Here is a 19,878-nt window from a genome sequence, read left to right as displayed (position 1 = left end):
CAAATTTGAAAAGTTTTAGTTCTATATTAACTTTGAGTTATTAGGATGTTTTTATACTTTAGCTGTTCATTTTGTTAAAAAAAGCATCTTGGCTCGTCACTAGGATAGTTGAGGGAGTGTGACCAGGCTCCTCCAAGCCTAGCGACCCTTGAGCCGTCAATCTCTTCACCATGCAAGCTTCACAGCCCCCCGCCCCCATCAATACTGCAAGCTTGCAGGCACCCAGGAACCCAGCAAGAGATGGTCAGTCATAAACCAAGAGAAACCCTGCCAATTTACCCACCCCAACCAGTGCAGTGTTGAGCTAATTGTGCGCCTGTCTGGATTGAACATGAACTGGATTAATTGGGCTCGGTCTGCTCTTTTACCGACTGAACCACTCGAGGCTGTTTTAATTTATAATGTTGTCAGTTTGTATTGTGTACGAGAACAGAATGAACATCAGAACATATCATTGTAAAATAAATCAACAAATACTCTCACACAGTATTTAAAGAAGCACAGCTTTATGTGGAATTTGGAATCGTTATCTACATAGAGTATATATTTATAAATTCACCAAACTGCCATTTTGCAGACTTTTATTGTTGTTGTCTTTGTTTTAGCTGGAATTGGATAAGAAAACAATCACAATAGTTCAAAACTGAATGTAAATAGGAAATGGCTCCATTTGATCATGTTTTTAAACCGTATGTAGAAAGCATGAGTGATAAGCAAGAAAAAACGTTTTGCTCGCAGCTACCATCCATAGTATTCCGCTATTTAGAAAAGTTGTCCTTAAGGGAGCATAGTTTTTTTCTTTCTTTTTTTTCTTTTTTTTTTTTCCCTGTTTGTCTGTGTTTTATAGAAGATTATCTATATGATGGCAGCATCAGTGTCCTGGGCTCCTGTGATTGTATGTCCTGTATTCCAGTCCAGGGTTCTTTTGGATGATTAGCCTAAAACCTGGGTCTATCTGGCGATGATATCTGAAAATGAATCAAGACAGATAAGTGTTTATATTGAAAAGGTTTTTAGTCTTGCTTAGTTTTCAAGAGAAGCCGAAAAATCCTATGGAATTTCTACAGTAATTTATTCCTTGAAGTTTCGATTTACTCATCACATGTTCACTCAATGCTGCTAAATGGTACTTTTGTCTTTATAGATTAGTGGTGGAATTTTCTTAAGGCTGTTCTCAGAATATATCTGCTTTATATCTACAGAAATACTTTAGACTTGCCATTATGTTAGCGTTCCACCTAACTTTGCTTCAGTGTCACTCATCCAGAGAATATCGATAAATGATAATCCTCCAAGTTTTACGTGGGTCGTTTATACAACACACTGACATGCTGGCACATTCAAGGCCTTTTTACTGAATTACTACTCTGCTTATGTGCCATAAGCTCCATAAGTCTTGAGCTACACATAGCTGACCTGCTCCTCTTGTTTGCCGCCTTCGTTTTCGGTAAGGAGCAACGTGTCCAACAGCACAGTGGCAGAGGATTGCATAGGTGTAGTTCGGATTCGCAGTGGGCTCTGGTATGTCACTGGACTGATCCCGTTCCTCATTCCATGCTTCATAAAAAACTTTGAGTTCTCAGTCATGGACGAGCGAAAGGAGATCCTGCTCAAGGACTTGCGATGCACCCTGGGGGGCCTGGTCCCGCCATAGTTGCAAGTGATATAACGGCTGAAAGCCTCCCGGAAAGTTTTGTTGAAGAGCGTGTAGACCAGAGGATTTATGCCAGAGGAGATGTACCCAACCCAGACAAAGATCTCCATCAGCTTGCCTGCAATATCACTGCACCTTTCACAGAGCACAGATGTGACGTTGGTGATGAAGAAGGGGCACCACATGACCACAAAGAGGAAGAAGACAATGCCCAGGACCTTAGATGCCCGCTGTTCATTACTAATGTTCTGCATTGACTTCTTGCCCATAGCAGACATTCTCCTTATGGGGAAGTCCTCCCCAGTGATAGGACTTAGGTTGGTCGGGATCTTGTCTTTCTTTGATCCATCAAGCATGGCTACCTTTTCTGGTGAAGAGGTTTCTGGGAGCTCCCTTTGGTAGACGGTAGATACTGTGGACCTGGAAAAGCGCTGAGATGCCTTGAACCTGAGCAGGTAGGCTTTCTTCCGCAGAACATGAATGGTCATCAGATAGATGACCATCATGATGGTTAGCGGAACAAAGAAAGCTGCCAAGGAGCCAAAGAGGATGAACTCCCGGAAACTGTCTGTCTTCAGCAGACAAGTGTTGTTATTGAAAGTATTGTTGTGATCTGTAAGGCCTTTGATTGGAATTGGTACAGCAATACCTAGAAGAAAATCACAGTACATTAGAATGTTATGAGCCTTCTGGCTAGTTTGCCAAAAAGGTATATAAAGGAATGGTTTGTTTAGCATATTACTGTGGTATGAAAACAATGACATTATAAGATCCGTTAACTATATACAAACATCTGGGCAAGAAATCTTATTTTCCCAGATGCTTCTGTTTAATAGTATGTTTTTGTAAAATGTATGGAAAATAGACATGGATTTGGGCAAAAATGATTTTTGTTATAAATGTTATCAAGGATGTTACTCATAAACTAACTAACAACTTCAGATGCAAAAAGTAAAATGACTTTTCATTCTTGAGACTATTTTAGTGCAATTCATGGTTTTGAACTATTCAAGTCTCCTACTAGCATGACTTTGTAATGGGCCTGTCCAGGAACTAATTGCTGCATAGTCTTGTGGGTTTCCACTTAGTTAAATGCACGTTAGACATGAAATACAGGGGGTCGTCGTAGGCTGACACATGCTGGAATACAATGCCCTTTGCTGAGAGAGTGCTGAAATCTCGCTTGCTGTCCTCTAAAACCAAGGTCAGGACAACTTGTCAGCTGCCCCTGTACCAAAGTCTATAGTCTATTATTTAATTTCCATAAAAGCTAATTTGGTCAATTTGAACAGCCAATTAAATGCACTTACATAGCAAAAGTTCTGGGGTAAATCTGAGCAGGAGTACAATTGAATAGAAAAAAACGGTATATAGTATATGCTAAACATGTTTACATACACTGGACAACCAAGAAATAACTGGTAATTGTTGAATGCATTCCTCACCCCACTGTGCTGTAGAAAATTATATATAGATTAGAGTGAAGCTGCACATCTAGCAAGGTGCAGTGTAGGTGGTAAGATGCATTAAAATATATATATATATATTTTTTTTTAATTTTAAACTGGCAAGTCAGCACCGTAAATGACTTGTCCGCTCAAGTTTATATATTTTGAGCTTTACCAATATTAATCAGGCAATTCCGATTTTGCCAGCTGCATGATTGCAATTGTGCTGAACACTGTGCAAGGTCATCTGCTTCTGCCACTGTTGTGTTCCTGCTATTAACCTTAACAATTGTTATTATTATTAATTTGTTTTGGTCATTTCTCACTATGAGCTGTAAAGTTTGTACATTCGTTGCTTTATGAAATCCGTAACGGCAATACCATGACGTTTGTATTATTTACCATAACTCTTGACTAGCATTTTCAGATGGATTTTGACAACCTGATATTCAGTTTGGCAGGTCTGTCTGTGTTTCCTGGAGTTTGGTTTGGCTCCTTTATTTGGAAGGTAGAGGTTGCTTGAAGCTGGGACATGTCCTCCTAACAGACTTCCCATTATATGCATCTATTAACTGTTACTTTAGCTCATTATCCTCATTTTCATCCAATTAATTGTTGGCCAAGATAAACATTGAAAATATATAGTCTTATTTGTTCCTGCCCAATATTTAGTGTCTTAAACATTGTGTTGTGTGGTTCCACAAGGATGTCAATCTCTAACTACAGGGGTTGAAATGAGGCTGCTTTACTTTTTACAGGTTACCTTTTTTGTTGTTGTTGAAAGCTTAAGGAGCCCAAGCCTTCAATAAAATCACTGCATTTACTGGAGGCCATTGTATGTTTCAGTGGATTTCCTTCTGAGTTCTGCACACTGACTGTCTGCAGACCTTGCTTTTAGAGTACATCCCTATCAGGAACTTGGGGACAAATGGGATCCCTTTGACTCTTCATGTTAACTGGTTGTAAACCTGTCCTCTCGGCAATCATCCCACTCTACTCTTCAGCAGACAGCACTCTGTACTCTTGATAAACAGTGCTCCTTACATAGAGCACTACTGCATGCCTGGTTGTAAACACTATTATAGAGCTCTTTCCTCAGCTGGGTCATTCATCCTGTTAAAAGCTTTTCTCACAGCTACATCAGTGTTCCTGAAGTGCAATTTAACTGAAAAGAAAATATAGCTGTTGGGTATTTTTTTTTTCTTCCCTAGTATACAACATTTGGAACCTTATAAGTGCTACAAAAATGCAGTTGCATTGTAAAAGCATAAACGGCTCTTCTTTTAAATGCTATTTTGTGATGTTTATTTAAAATAGACCCAAGTAGTTTCAGCTAGGATTTCATACATGATCCAGCTAATGTGATATTTGTACACTTTCCACAGTATACCCATTTGCCTGATTATCATCCAATGTCTATTAATTGCATAGTAATTTAACAGTAGGACTGTCATTATCTTCTACAAAGACCAAGACATTAATAATGGTAACATATATACCACTGTAATAATCTTCATCATCATATATAATACAAAGTCTTGTGCCCCTGTGAAGTGTTCAAAAGTGTGCTCATGAAGTTGACTGCCAAGTATAATTGTTTAGAATAAGTATGGTGTGACTGGTTTGATACTGTATGGCTATTTGGACTTTCTGCTTTGTCTACTGTCTTTATTTTGATGTTCATTATGCAAATATTCTATTTTTACACAAGACATGGTTACAGCACTACTAGGAACTTCATGCTGCTTTCCATTCAGGCAAATGTCAATTTCAAAAGCTGCTCTACTGACCTTTTATGAGTGGAGATGACCTTGTCTAGAAAAATCCATACAAGAATTAATTTTCAAAATTATCTTTTATACATGGCTTGGACATTATCCTTATAGAATGATTTGGCCCAGAGTATATTTCTGTATTGTTGAATGACTTGTTTGACGTGAATAAAGTGGGCGTTCAGTATGTGATTCTGCTTACCGATGGATATAAGCCACACCACAACTATTTTGCCCAAGGCTTTGGCTCTGGATTTGAACTGGCTGTGCTGGATGGGTTTCTTGATGGCGATGTAGCGATCCAGAGAAATCGCACAGAGGTGCATTATGGAAGCGGTGGAGAAAAGCACGTCCAGGAATATCCAGATTGGGCAGAGGAACATGGGCAAGGGCCACTCCGAATCTGAAAGAGATTTAAGAGGCAAGTTACTACACCCGGGCCAATTTACATGTGGTTCACTCTTCGGCTGGTGAATTACAAAAAGGCCTTGCTCTCCAAATGTTCACAATTCACTAAGGCCGAGTAAGGAAGAATAAACGTAACAACGCTGGAACTTAGTAAATGTATGTCTTTTTGGCTCAGTGAATTGCTTGTTAAAGGATTATAATGTTCCAATGTTAAATGTTGGATTTTTGTATACATCGATTTGCATTTTATTATTAATAGGCCAACACTTAAAATATAACAGGACTCCTTATTTATGTGGTCTGGGCTTTAACCTCAAACAATCTGTATGACTGAAAAGCAGTTTTTATTTATTGGAAGGAATTACTTAAAGACCTAAAATATTTCTGTATCAGCATTACCACTAACTTGTTCACTAATGGTTTACACGAGAGAGAAAAAATCTCTATCTATAAAAATGCCCTTAATTTGATATATGCTTATGTCTCACAAACTTTTATATATATATTTTAATAATGTTGAAAAGTTCATTTTATTTGTGGGGAAAGCAGGAGGCAACCATAAACTTTGACTAAAAGCTAAACAAAATGAAAATATAGTTTTTTACCTGTGTTCTTTAGATTCTTGGTTTCAAAAGCTGTGGAGTGTTATTGTGAATAGCAGCTATGTGAGCAGAAACAGATTAACTTCAATACCAAGGGCTTAAGACGGCTGCATTGTTAAGATACTGTTTATTTTAGAAGTCTTGTGTGCAAATAATTAATTTACTGGAAATTGGCCTATGTTATTACTTTTTAAGGAGCTGAAAGCTCAGTAGATGGTAAACCTGATTTCTAGGGGCTAACCGTGTTTATTGAGAGTTTGGTTTATTTAGGGTCCCAGAAGGGGGTAATTGAGATGGAAAATTGTAGGATCAAACATTTGGGGAAAAGGATAAAGTAGTCAGTTGGAAATCTAAAAAGCCTTAAATGTTTATTTTCATATTTTAGATTATTTTTTAAAATGTAAAGTTTACACTGCAAGAGCCATGAAGTAAAGTTCTATAAATAAATGTGAATTTAGTTTTGTATTAATAATAATATATTAATTGCAGGCTAAAAAGGTTTTTGGGAAAAAACTTATAATTTAAATCTGCTGTTTACAAAACAAATTCAGAATAATTAGCTCAATTTCACATGGCAATTAAGGCTGATTTCTTCCCAATACTTCAGAAGTTCTCTACAGTACAGTAGCCTGTTTTATACATTTCAGGAAGCATCCCAATCCCAAACAGAGCAACAATACATGCCTTCTGAGAAGAGCACAAGATTAAAATACACTAGTACAATAATTGTGGGTCTTAAAAATTATTAAAAATAAAGTTGATGTGGAAAAATACAAATTTGTCTTAGGACTAAACACATAAGCTAATCAGCTATTGTTAACTTGTTATGATTAGCCTTAGCTTGGCGAGGCAGGGTTATTGGCAGTTTTTTCTTCTATGGAAATTGTTTCCATATGGGCACTGATATTCAAATCCACGGGAGTTATTACCTGAGAAGTAGGCTAATGTAACATTGAATAAATGGCAAGCTTTTGTTTTCTAGGGAACCAAACCCAACTAAAACACCTTTCATTCCCCCAATGGGGGCGTAAGTGATTTTCTAAATTAAATGTGATTGCATTTTAATCGAAGGCTGATGAAGGACAGGCCTGCCTTGGCTCCTAAGCTATATTGGCAGTGTTGAACACACTGCATCTGCAGTGACCTGTGCTGGCCATTTCTCTCATCTCTCAATCTGGTGACATATAGCTGGCTTTATAAGGCTAGGATATAAATACTCTGTGGTGCTCTTTCTGTGTCAACTAACATATGTATCCCCTGATTTTTAATATTTTTAAAGTGTGCAAAAACATTTAACAAACTGTACAGACCTTTTTGGGACATTGGTAAGCTTTTGTGACATTATTTTAATAGAGAAAGAGTATTGGAGAAACTTGCAGTGCATAGATCTGTGTTTAGGCTCCAATGTTTTATTTGGCAGAGACTGAGTGATATTTTTCCTTTGTGTACTTTGATACAGCAGCATGTGTAATGTGAGGTATGGTCCAAATATGTATATTTTTGTATACAATAGCTTAACCTCTCTGTGTAGGCTATATACGATAGTCAGTTTAAAATGCAGTGTTGCTAACTGATAATCCTTTGCAGTTTTAATAAGAGTGGCCACTAGATGTTTACTCATTACACAGTGTGTTAGTCTGGATTACCTACTAATAAATGTCAATATTGAACCATAAAATCCCATTGCTCTATGTCTACGATAATTGGAAATCAACAACTAGACATTGTTAATGTACTGTAAGCTGCGTGGTGATCAAGGTAAATTATCCTGCTGTGGCTTGAGGTAAAGATTTCTACTAATGACACAATTACATTTATAAGTATATTTTTTAATATAGATAAAAACAGCTTTGCTTAAGAAGTTTCTTTACGGACAGCAGCAGTCCTTCGTTGGTTTATGTTTTGTTAACTTCATTATATATATATATATATATATATATATAAAAAAAAAATCTAAATTTCAAAACCAAGTCTTTAAAACATTCTGAATACTTTTCTGCTTCAACAGTCTACCTACTTTAATTCTTTAAAATTTGTTCATATAATTATTGACTAAATTGGTCACTATTGACCAAATGCATAAAACCTATATTAATTTAACCTTAAAATGGCTGATACTTAAATTAATTTCTTACATTTCTTTCTGAAATGATTCCATCTGTGACATTCACCTGCACACACTGGTCTTGAGAGTACATGGTGATCTAGAAAACTTAGAGCAAAAAAATCACTTGCTGGGATATAGTTCGGATGACTGACGATACCTCTAAGAGCATAACCCCTTTTTTAGTACAGTGTGTTCACATAATTATAACAGCGAGGGTATTCTCTCATCCCAAAGTAGCCGAAGAACTGAGGAGCTGTTGGCTATGATGACAGTTTAGTTTGGCAGCAGTATTTTGAGAGACTGCTTTCAAAAGTCTTTTTAATATACTTGTGAAAGCCAAAAAACAACAACAACATAAAACCCAGATGGCCAGGTTGCTGCCACATGCAGCCAGCAGTGAAATATTTACAGACCTGAATGTCTCGCTGTTCTTTGGATAAATGTAGTGGCATGTGATCATTTAGGTAACCTGGTTCCACAGTTTACTTTCAAGGATTTGTCATTTGGGTGTTGCTGACACTTTTTAAGTGGTATAGCTCTATCTTTGCCAGATATACACACAGGACCCTAAAATCATCTTTATTATAATAATAATAATTTATTATTATTAATATTTTTCTCCAGATTTAAGCCATCTGCTTTGCATATGTTCAAGTTTATTCAGAATCGATCAATATGGTAACAGTGTTTCGTGTCTATAGTTGGTGACAAAAGAACATCTACCCTGAAATCACTCTTCACAGACGTTGCAACGTAGAAAAGGTCTTATTCGGTATCCAGCCTGCATGCTGCATGGCTTACTTTAAGTAAATATGTACATGGGGATTTACATAACATTCTCCCAGGAAAAGAAAGTGTAAACGAGAAAAGATTAAAAGTATATAGTAAGGAGAGGCCCCACATTATGTATGACATGAAACTTCTTGTAACTTGTAGCTATTTGTGACACTGCTGTTTTTAATATGTTTTGTCCAGAAATTGTACAATATTAATCCTTTGAATAAATTAACCTGTATTTGAGGAATGCATATAAACGCCAGAAGCTGTTTAAACCAGTCTGTACACGGCAAATTATTTTGATGGCTCAGTAAAATTAGTAAAGTATTTTTAAAGTATGAAAATAATTTAGAAATGGCACTTAATAGGATGTGATGACTGATCTAATATTATCCTTAAAATAAACAAGCAAGTTATTCCCCCCATGTGTGAAATGTTAACGGTTTCATGTTAGGTATTCTGTTTTTCCCACTCCTAGAAGCTTTAATTCAGCTTTTGTTACCATAACTTATGAGACTCTGGAATAGTAATATGTTCTTGAGGGATTCCTCAGTTTCTGAGAATCAAGACTGGGAATTATGTTTCCTTTGAGAATTTCTCAGGAATTATTTATCCTTTCAGAATGAATTTTTTTTTTTTTTTGTAACTGTGGAAACTAGGCCTTCAGTCCATGGAATTGCAACAAACCTGCTTAAAAAAAAATAAGATTTGCTGACACAATTTATCGTGTTTAATGTTTTATATGATTATGTGACTGCATTGGAATAAGAATTTTAAGATGATGAAATGGGCTTCTGACCGCATAAGGCCATATGTGTGTAACACTGTTTTCCTTGTCTGATCTGTGGAAGAAAATGTATTTTCCCTTTTATCGAACTAACTTTTAAGATCTGAGGGGTACTGTATATTTTTAAAAACATATGGTTTCTGTTTTATATAAAAAATAATTCAGATTATCATCAGATCTAATCTCATAGTGATTGAACTAGGTATAGTCAATGTTTTTTGTTTTTTTTTCCCCGATACCTCTTCTGGAAAATTATAGTATTCTGACTAATGAAGAGTAATGAAAAGGGCCTGGACCATGGGAAGGTGGTCAGAAAGCAGAATGTGTAATAAAGGTATTTCACTATGGTGTGGTTCTCGGCTGCTTGAGCAGCTTTCCATATGCCCCTTTTTAATAGATTAAAGAAAAAAATCTAAGATGCTTAAAAGGGGGGAAAATTACCATAAACAAATCAAGAAAGTTGTGGTTAAAAATACTTCTGTTCAGTAAGCAAGTTGGGGAAAAGTTGATGTCATTTACATTGGTGAATGTTATTGGAACAGTGCGCAGGAAATTAAACATTTAATTAAAATGTCAAGTAGGGGATGTGTCTGTGCTCTGCTGCTGCATTCCCTGTTGCTGCTGCTGTATGGAAATTATGTAATTTGTTTATTTGTAGAGGACACCCTCTCTTTGTTTTTCTATTTGCATTGCCCACTTCACTTAGGTAGAATATTTTAGCTGACTTTTATCAAATTCCTTTTCCTTTTTTATATATCTCGCAAAAACTATTTTCAGTCTGTGAAGACTCCCTCTGACTGCCTTGCATCATGTTTTCTACTGTTTCTCTTTGTGGAGCCAAGTTCCCAATCCCTTTCCATGTAGAAGAGCTTTAAGAAAATGACAAACATGGTACCTGAGTTCTGGCTATTATTAGTTAATGTTGGTGCTAGTGTACATTTTTGTTATTTGTGTTTGTTTAGAGTAATGAGAGCATCATGGTTTGATAGGACATCTCTGATTGTGTAGACATTGTTATTGGGCAGGGTTTATTGGGCTTGTAGTTCTGTTTAGATCTGCAGCTATGCTATGACCTTGCATTCCAGTAAGATAAGATTTGATTAAAGGGAAGCCCAGCATAGATGTTTGGTTGGGTCGTCAGGGAAGGAAATATTACTGACATTGGGAATGTGCAGGGGTGCAGGAGGTGGCTACCTTGTATACATAGCTTACTTACTGAAGAGCACGGTGACCAGGGCGATGGGCATGACAAAGAGCCCCACCAGCAGATCTGCCACCGCCAGAGACATTAGAAAGTAGTTGGTGGCATTCTGCAGCTTCCTCTCCAGGGACACAGCCAGGATGACCAGAATGTTGCCCCCGATGGTGGGAATAATGACCATAATGATCAACAGTGATGCCCAGCGCAACCCATCCCCCCACCATTGGCTGGTGCCCTGCACCATCGAGCTGTGGAAGGATGCGGAGATGTTATCTGGCCCCGAGACATTGAGAGTCTGCACTTGTGGGTCGTGTGTCTGCCTGTCCAAAAGAGGAGTGATCCAGCCTTGCTCAGACATGTCTGTGTGGCGTGTGTGGTTCCTGGTCTTGGCTGGTTTGGCAGTATCCTGGGGCTTGGCCAGCATGGTCACAGGGTCCCACGGACTGCTGGAGAATGCAGGGTTCCACAAATCCAGCTACAAGGAGCCCATGTTATATCGCATAGAAAAGGAACAGGATGGGGAGTATTGAGAAAAGGCTCTCTTTTCGTCCGTTTCTGTGTTTTTTTTTTTTTGTTTGTTTCTTAATCGGTACGCTTGCCTAATGGTAATCCATCACTGTACTATATTTCCACAGTAAAAAGAAAAAAAAAAAAGGAACACTCCTCTCATTTAGGGATTATTTTTAAAAGTAAATATTAAAAACGCCACAGCCACTTTTGTTATGGGCTGCGTAAGGTCATCTTGAAATCATGATCTTTAATTCCAAGTGCTAGGGTGTACTGAGCAGCTTCTGGGAAATGTCCTCAGGCTATCTTCCTAAATGAAAAATTACAGAAATACAACAATTACCATGGAGTCACCATGAGTCAGCATTTTAATAAAACTGATACATTCTGAAAGATGTAAATGACGAAAATGGTTTCCTAATGTCTGCTCTTCATTGTGTTATAAACTTTATCTGTATTTGCTGAAGTTTTTCATTTACTTAGGCTGGTGTGAAATACCTAATCAAATTTGGACTTTCTTAATTTTAGTTTTTGACCTAGACAGGTTTGATTACTTAATATTAGTTTAGAAGGCTTAATATTACTTTCTGTTATGGGAACAGCGTTTCATTAATTTACTAACTTTGTAAGTAAGCAGATCTACTTATCGCAAAATAACAAATTATACTTTGGGCTATTCTAATAATTTAAGCTCATTACATTGACAGCCATATGGTGTTTTAAGGTATAACACCTACAGTTTTACTTACAGTATTCAAATTAGCACTGGTTATCAGCCTCATTGTCCTGATGCCTTTTATGCATTTGTTTTGTGTATAGTCCGTCACCTGAAAGTTTTTTTTTTTTTCTTCTCTTCACCACGCAATTGTATTTATTTCATATTTCTTATTTTTTGGTCTATAGAAGGTGATACTTAGTTTTATCCATTAACACTTAACTACATTTCCTCTTTAAGAAATTTCTATAATCCATTTGTTTCAGAATTATAGATTTTTCAAGTAGTAGTTCATTTTTTTTTTGTGGCAATGAAATTCAGTGTTTTAAATTAAACTATGATCTTTATTTTCCTTAATTATTCCATCTGTAAACAGTCCCTCTTTTTCTTCCTTATTCAAATCACATTCTTTGCTCGTTTCATATAAGAAAAGATAGTAGTTTATCTGACGATACCTGTGTTTTCCTTGTTTTTCTTGGATTTTGTAACTTTTAGCAGGAAAAGGTAGAAAATGATGTCCTTACAGTATCGTCCATTGACTGACTATTCTGTTTATATGAAGTCTTTCAGAGCTGAGAACTAATTTGATCTCCTTCAGATAGTAGTCTACTGGTTAAATTCTTAATTCAGAATGTTTGTTAATATTTTACAGTTTGCTCTCTGAGATACCAGAGCAATGTCAGATTCATTCAACTGTACTCCCAGATTTTTACATTTTGAATTGCCTGTCCTGATAAAGTATTTGTTTACAAAGATTACAAGTTCCTGACTTTTAACCCTGAATACAAGAAACGTCACTGAGAACTAGCATACTGAGGTATGTCATTAAATCTCATTGTTCTGTTTTTAGGGAGTATATACATTTTGTTTAAATCAGAAACAGAAACTATGTAATGCCACTCCCAAAATAATCACATGGGATTTCAGCACATTTGTAACAGTTAACATGGATAAATTATGTGGAAATAATTTCTACTCCTGCCCATTTCTTTTTAATATGGCGTTTATAGATTGTGGTGTAATATTGGTACTTAATGATCACTTATCCAGAGATCCTAATTTCTCGCTATTTTCCCAGAACAAAATGTAGATAAGCTGTTTTTTACTTTAGCTTAAACTAAGTTTTAATTTGTAGAGTTAGGAATAACTTGACCATTTTTTTATGTTTATGTGTAAAAGGTTCTTAAACCTCCTTTTAAAATCACTAGGAAGAATGGGTGCTTTCTGTGGTTAAAGATGATTCCTTACCTTTACCTAAAACATCAGTGCATTAAGTCCATCTATATTTCATGATCGTTCCTTTGAAATGCTGTACAGGAGAATTTCCTCAGACAACATATCACTGCCGCTTCTGACGGCTCAAGAAGCTTTATTTTCTTTTTCAAAATAAGCTCTTCCAGTTTCTTTCTCCATCCAACAACAGAAATGTTTGTTTATTGTTGAATCTTTTTTTCTTTATAAGAATATATATATATATATATATATATATATATTTCATTATTACTTCAATTGTTAATTCAAAAAGTTACCTCCATTCTGTATGTTCCATTATTAAGGATCTCCTTTGTCCAGGCTTATTTGAATGATCCCATGTTTAGCTTTGTAGCAGCTATTACGGTCTCCGGTTTAAAACTTGCAGCAGTGAATTTGTGATCCGGTCTTGCTCGCTCGCTCGCTCGCTCACTCTACTCCCCCTCCTCCCCTCATTCCCTTGCTCTCTCTCTGGTTCACTCATGCTTCTCTCTCCCTGCCTCACATTCTGCAGCTTGCCTTTGACTCAGATGAAAACAGATGAATGTCTTTGAGCTGGATGCGTGCCATTGGTTCTGGGAGGTAATTTCCTTTAGCACAGCAGACCTGCTGTTTATACTTGTTGCTCTGCTCAATCCTCTCATAGGACCAGTGAGGCTGGGCACTGGGGTGAGCGCTAGCCTCCCAGTAACTTATTGCTGAGCAATAAGTCTTCTATTGGAGATTGGAGTCAAAACAACACGAATTTCCACCAAAGAAGCTTTATCAATTTTGAGGCAATTTTGGTTTCTTTGAGTGAATGGAGCTCAGAGAACAGTTATTAATGTGCTGTTGTATAATTCATGTCTTCAGAGGTGATTAAATAAGACCACTGCAAACAAGGAGTCTTTATATGTAAGTTTGTGGTTTACACAGATTTCTCTGCAGATGTATCAAATTCCATACTATGGCTGTTAATGGGAGATCACCCCTTACTTCCTGCGGAACAAACTTCCTTCCTGTTTGTTCAGGATGTGGTTGTCCTTTTGATAGCAAAATCCAAGTTGTCTTGCAAAAATTAACTCCATCCCCAGAGACTGCAAACACAGCAACTCTGAACACCACCTCACCCTACTGTGTGACCTACAGTCCTGGTGTTTGAAAGTGTTGTTTATTATTATTATTATTATTATTATTATTATTATAAGCGGCATATTAACACCCATGGATTTAATAGTTGTCCAACTAATTTATCCAGCTGCATGGTTTATTTCCTTCCTTCCCAATTTGAAGGTGAGGCGGTGATCATGTGAAGAATTCTGTGTCCTGCACTTGACTCGTTCTTTCTTCACGTGGCATTTCCTTGGGATTGATTTGATTTAAATACTGTACAGAAGCCTGTCAAGCTCACCAGTTCAGTTCATTGGCCTTTGGTTGCAGCTTCTTATCCTGTAGTATTTCCTGAGAAGTAAAAGTCCTGTACTGGTATTTCATCAGTGATGATCCCTGTAGAGGTGCTGTCTCAGTTACTTTCTTTGCAAACGCAGACACCTACTTTTTAATTCTGCTTTTCTTTCTGCAGCAACATCACTAAAGGTGAAGTGCATTTCCTCCCTTCACTCCTTGCTGTCAGATGAATAAGGACGAGTTAGGATAGTGGATTATGTTATTAATATTTATCAGCATCCCTGGCATTACATAAGGTGTTTTGGTTGCATCTGTTTATACAATAATCAACTAACTGACAGAGCCAGAGGATGAGATCTGTCTTTGACTCAGCTAGGGTCCCTTAAAAGTTTTAGTCATTTGATTGCATGTGAAGGCTCTGAACAGTGGAATTATGTAGAATCCTGTAAAAATACGGAAGAACTAATGAGATAATCTAGTGTGCAGATTGCTGTTTCTACTTGTAGAAGAAGCAACCAGTCCTGTTGTCTTAACATGATGTGTGGGTAGTTCATTTGAAATAATAAGACAGATTACAAGGACTTTGTGTGCAAGGAAGATATGAGCTGCATGTTCCCGTGTCTGCCTCTGGCAGGGAATGGTTCCAGTGACCCAGCGTTCGACAGCTCTGCCCTGTGTCCTTCTTTTTGAAGTGCAAAACCCTTGCAACAGATTCATAACAGGATTCCCAGGCTCCTAATGAGCCTCGTAACGACTTTTATTTGACTCTGCCTTAAGAAAACATCCTATGCTTCACCCCACTCAGAAAGTGCAAAATGACATGTGTATGTCTTCCTTCTGTACACATTATTAAGTGAAATGTGCTGGCTGGGTCCTTATAACCTATCTGGTATTAGCCAATATTCTGGTTTTGTCTTTTTCCACATTTTTCCACCTTTTAATGAACTCGAACAACACTGGTCGACTATAAAATTATAACAGATTTTGAGATGTTTTTTTTCCCTTTTTCTATATCAATATTTTAATATTTTATATACTTTATATAGTTAAAATAGAATTATTTAGCAATAGCAGTTGAACTTTTTAGAAACAGTGTTCCATTTTCAATAGAGCACATCCTTTACTCCTGAGGTAACTGGGTTGCTCTGTGTGTTACTGCCTTGGCCTGTTAATGTTTAGACAGACAGCGTATGACAAAAGCACTGTTTTACCTCCACTGCTGCCCATGTTGGAGTATTGTTTATATGTAGACTAGCAGGAGCCTGATTTAGTCTTAAAATTTAATGTACATATATAAATCCAGTTAAAAAAGGAAACGGATGTACAGAAAAATATATATTTTCAGCATATAAAGCATTATTGTATTTAACAAAATGCAAATCTTTAGCCAGCAATTGAGATTTGGAAGACTCTTTCACTAGTCTTAATTGTGAGTAGAGTTTCAAGTGTTTACAGATGTTAGTAGGTTTTTCTTTTTCACGCTTCACAATCCTTTATCCTGACTTGTGTGTGTTTTTTTTGTTGATGTGGATTTCACTTGCTATGTGACCTTGTTTGGATAGACAGTATTTTAAAGCTTTGAAGTCTCTTAAAAAATCTAGTTTGATCATATGGTTCAAGATCCTATCCTTAACAATTGCTACTTTATTGTCTTCGACCACTGTCACGACAACTTAGTAAATAGAAACGTATCAGAGCTCATAAGCTTTTTTTATTTTTTATTTTGTATTTCTAAATGTAGCTTCCATCAGAGTGTAGGATTGTAGCTGTCACTCAAGTACCAGAAAAGCACTTAAAATCCTGACACAGATATTGAAAAGTGATCCAGATCTGCCTTTGATTGCTCTTTGTGACCAAATTAAATCCTGGGAAGCCTGCTTGGATGAAAAATTAAGCCTAAGTAGCTGGTGTCCAGTGCAGTGTTGGAGGGAGATTATTCTTCATTTTTAAGTATTCAGATAAAAGGGAGGGATACAACGACTCTCAGAGGCTTAGGTTTATTTTGCCAGAACATTCTCTACTATATTGGCGATTTAAACTATTTTAGGTTGTCTTCAACACTGTGAAGATCAGAATGTGGCTGTGATTAAACCGCCGTGATTAAATATGCCAGTCAAAACTTTGAGTTTACGCAACTATGCGTACGTGACTATTTAGCGCAATGAATTAATACATTCTGACCATAGGCAGTTGTGTAAAATTACCCGATAAACTACCCATGCTGTGATTTGATCATACTAAAGACCGAGTATCAAACGTGCTTCCCAAGCTTGCATATAAATTATTAGAACAGTAGATCCTTCAGCATGAATTAATGTTACATGACCTGCATTGCTACATCTGTGGTCTTTCTCAGTTTCCTTTAAAATGCCTGCTATTTGAGGATCGTTTCTACTTGGTAAAGAGCACCCTACTATACATTTCCTATTAAAAGAATCCTGGTAGTGTATTTTTCAGCAAAGCCATCAGGCAGCTCTTTTTAGAAAATCCCATTTGCCTTCCAGCATGAGGGTTAAATGTTTTCAGATGGGATTAAAGTTGCATACAGGCTGCCGTTTATCCTGTCACACTTGTATAATTAAAATATGATTCAACTGCTGGTTTTGTTCAACATATTAAAATATTGAACCTTAGTACTAAATATAATGCCAAAAGTTAATAACACGTTTGGATTTCTTTTAATTTTCATAAAACAGAATTATAGGTTTAAAGTCTTACTGACACCAAAAATGAATGTGGTTGCTTAGCAGACTGGTGAAACGTTACCTGCTTTTGCATGTCCTTTTCTTTCCCCCTAAATGTGATCAGATTTAAGAATCTTTAAGCTTCTGTAGAACCAGGCACTTCTAGGTTATTTCAAAAGAACAAATTATCAGTCTTGCTGACAAGCTCCAACTGGACAACATTTTGTATGAGTTATGTTCTTTATAGATTAATCCCAAATATCACATTATTTGTTTCAATGAGTTACCATGAATGAAACGCGTAACCGGTCGTACTTGTATGATGAAGGTGGCTTATGATTTTCATGCTCCTTAATAGGTTGTATCTTTAATTTACATTTTTCATGGATTCTTCGTTTCATAATAGCCAAAAACAATTATTGTATTTTGTAACAATTTGTTTTTAAATTTGAATTGTAAGACTAGTCTTACTTTTTAACTAGTCCAAGAATTCGGTCAAGAGCATAAGAAACTTACTTATTTTGTGTTTTTGCATTGTTCCCATACGGACAAGATTGTAAACTTTTAAGTTGCCGTTCCAAAGCAATCACTTTGCAAAATATTAAGTGTCATGCGTTCCATACAGCTGTGTGCTTAAGAAGCTGTGTAATGCAATATTTGTTTAGAATACAGCTGTGCCTTTATTAAAGGAAATTAATAAATGTAATATTATCTAGCAGTTAGCAGAAATTTGTTAGCTGGAATTAAACCTATTTATTTTCCACTTTCTGATTGAATGAGCAATGTTTGGTTTTTCAAGCCATCATTGTGATTTCCTGCGTCTCAGCTTGCCATTCATCCCCTTTCATGTTCCATCTTCATTTCCTTTTAATGTTTTCCTGTACAGACGGGCAACTCTTGTCCCTGGAAACCAGATATCCGGTAACAGAAAATGTAGGATCCTTGCTCTTGATTTGGCAAGAGAGGAGGCAGGAGGCTGTCAATTGAGACAAGGTTTTGGTAATTTGGTAGACTGGTAGTTTTCTGAAAGCCAATATCTGTTTCATTAAAAAACAAAATTAAAAAGCACATTGCAAAAAATAAACTTCCAGACTGACAATTGATTTTGGTCGACGGTGTCAGACCTACCGGAAACGGGCAAGGTCTAATAATGACCTACTGTAAATGGTTGAGTTCTTGATGGCAGCATCCCTGACACAGCACCATGGATGGCTTGGAAAAGCTATCTGAGCTGTATTTCGAAATATTGGGAGTGGATAACTGAGGAGCCTTATTTTAGAAAGATCTGGTCAATGGAAGCCAGGAAAATGTGATGTGAAAGAAAGTCTGGCGGCTGCATTTGCAATCCATAAGGATAGCAGCTTATTTACTTATTGTATTGTGGCAGGTGTTCTCTCATTTCTAGTCAGGAGAACCATATTCTGTAACACTTTCATGATTTAGTACCTGCTCCTAAAATTGCATTTCAGCTGATCATATAGCTTCGGATGGTTTGGTGTGTGCAACGGTATACGGTTCTTTGGACGCTGGAGTCCGTGAGTTTTCTAGATTCCTCCTCCATGTCTTGACATGCCGTGCTGTGAGTTAGAACTCGTCATGCTGTGCACCTGGCATTGCCACTAGCTTATTTTATTTTCCATCTTCTTTCGGTATCCATTGTATAATTATAACATACAGTACAGTCATTGAATCATGAACAAAGGAAATTTAAATATTTAGATTAATAAAATGGTTAAACTTTTTTAATCAAATTTAGACTGAATTTTGAATCTGCTCAAACAATTAGATGCATTATAACAATGTTAACAGTTCATAGCAGATGTGTACAATTTCAAAAGCAGTCTTGTAATCATAATTTTGTGGCTACAATCTTGCAGTAGTGTCAGTTACAAGTCTTTATCTTCCTTATTTTTCAACCCTTCCTCTTGGTACAAACATGGATTTTTGTGTAAATCTAACAACTTCATTCATCACTTGCTTTCTTCCTGCTGTATTTATTTAAAAACAGATAATAACATAGATAATCTATGCTTATAAATTACCAAAAAACAAAGGTCTGTTTACAGTCATTCTTAAAGTTAATCTTTTGAACCATTCTTATCCTAGATGACATAAACACACTATTTTCTAATTCTGTCTCCATAATGGCTTCTAAATAATTAGTAAGTATGGTGTTGGAGTGTGTAACTTAATTCCCGTCTTAAGTTATATATTGACAATATCCATCGTTCCCCCCCCACCCCCCTTCGCACACAAAATTAACCATTGCTTGTGTCACATATGTTTGCCTTTGTATCGGCTGTTGAATGTACTGAGCATCCTGAGTAAGATGTAAGATGTAAGATGAATGTCTTAGTTATTTAAATAATGTTCCTAAATCTGTGCTCCTCGACATTTTCATAAGTCTGTCGGTGTCCCACTCACTTCTTAGTTAGTGTTTGTTTAAGTTTATATATTTACAGGACATGTAACAACCTTATACACTTGACACTGTATAAATATACATACACACACACACAACCTAATATATAAGTGTTTGTGTGCGTATGTATACATTTACACTGTGTGTCAAGTATACA

The 19,878-nt window shown here is 36.6% G+C and overlaps 2 protein-coding genes across 3 annotated transcripts in view; one reads left to right on the top strand and one right to left on the bottom strand.

Moving 5' to 3' along the window:
• Positions 1 to 19,878, top strand: part of psmd1 (proteasome 26S subunit, non-ATPase 1) — a 50,182-nt gene that overhangs the window by 12,339 nt on the left and 17,965 nt on the right. The window lies entirely within an intron of this gene.
• Positions 485 to 14,331, bottom strand: htr2b (5-hydroxytryptamine (serotonin) receptor 2B, G protein-coupled). Of its 2 annotated transcripts, none has more exons than XM_066709238.1 (5): positions 13,508 to 14,331; positions 10,772 to 11,573; positions 5,077 to 5,277; positions 1,417 to 2,303; positions 485 to 968 (listed from the first exon to the last, which is right to left on the bottom strand). In XM_066709238.1, the coding sequence occupies exons 2-5, from the start codon at positions 11,178 to 11,180 to the stop codon at positions 939 to 941; spliced, it is 1,527 nt and encodes a 508-aa protein (XP_066565335.1). In that variant the 5' UTR covers positions 11,181 to 11,573; positions 13,508 to 14,331; the 3' UTR covers positions 485 to 938. The 2 variants fall into 2 exon arrangements, with proteins under 2 accessions (XP_066565335.1, XP_066565336.1); XM_066709239.1 differs by lacking the exon at positions 13,508 to 14,331 and adding an exon at positions 13,227 to 13,465.

This window comes from Amia ocellicauda, chromosome 7 (genome assembly GCF_036373705.1).
Source record: "Amia ocellicauda isolate fAmiCal2 chromosome 7, fAmiCal2.hap1, whole genome shotgun sequence".
Classification (NCBI taxonomy): Eukaryota; Metazoa; Chordata; class Actinopteri; order Amiiformes; family Amiidae; genus Amia; species Amia ocellicauda.
Note: the sequence above shows the minus strand (reverse complement) of the source record. Positions and strands in the feature narration are given on the sequence as shown.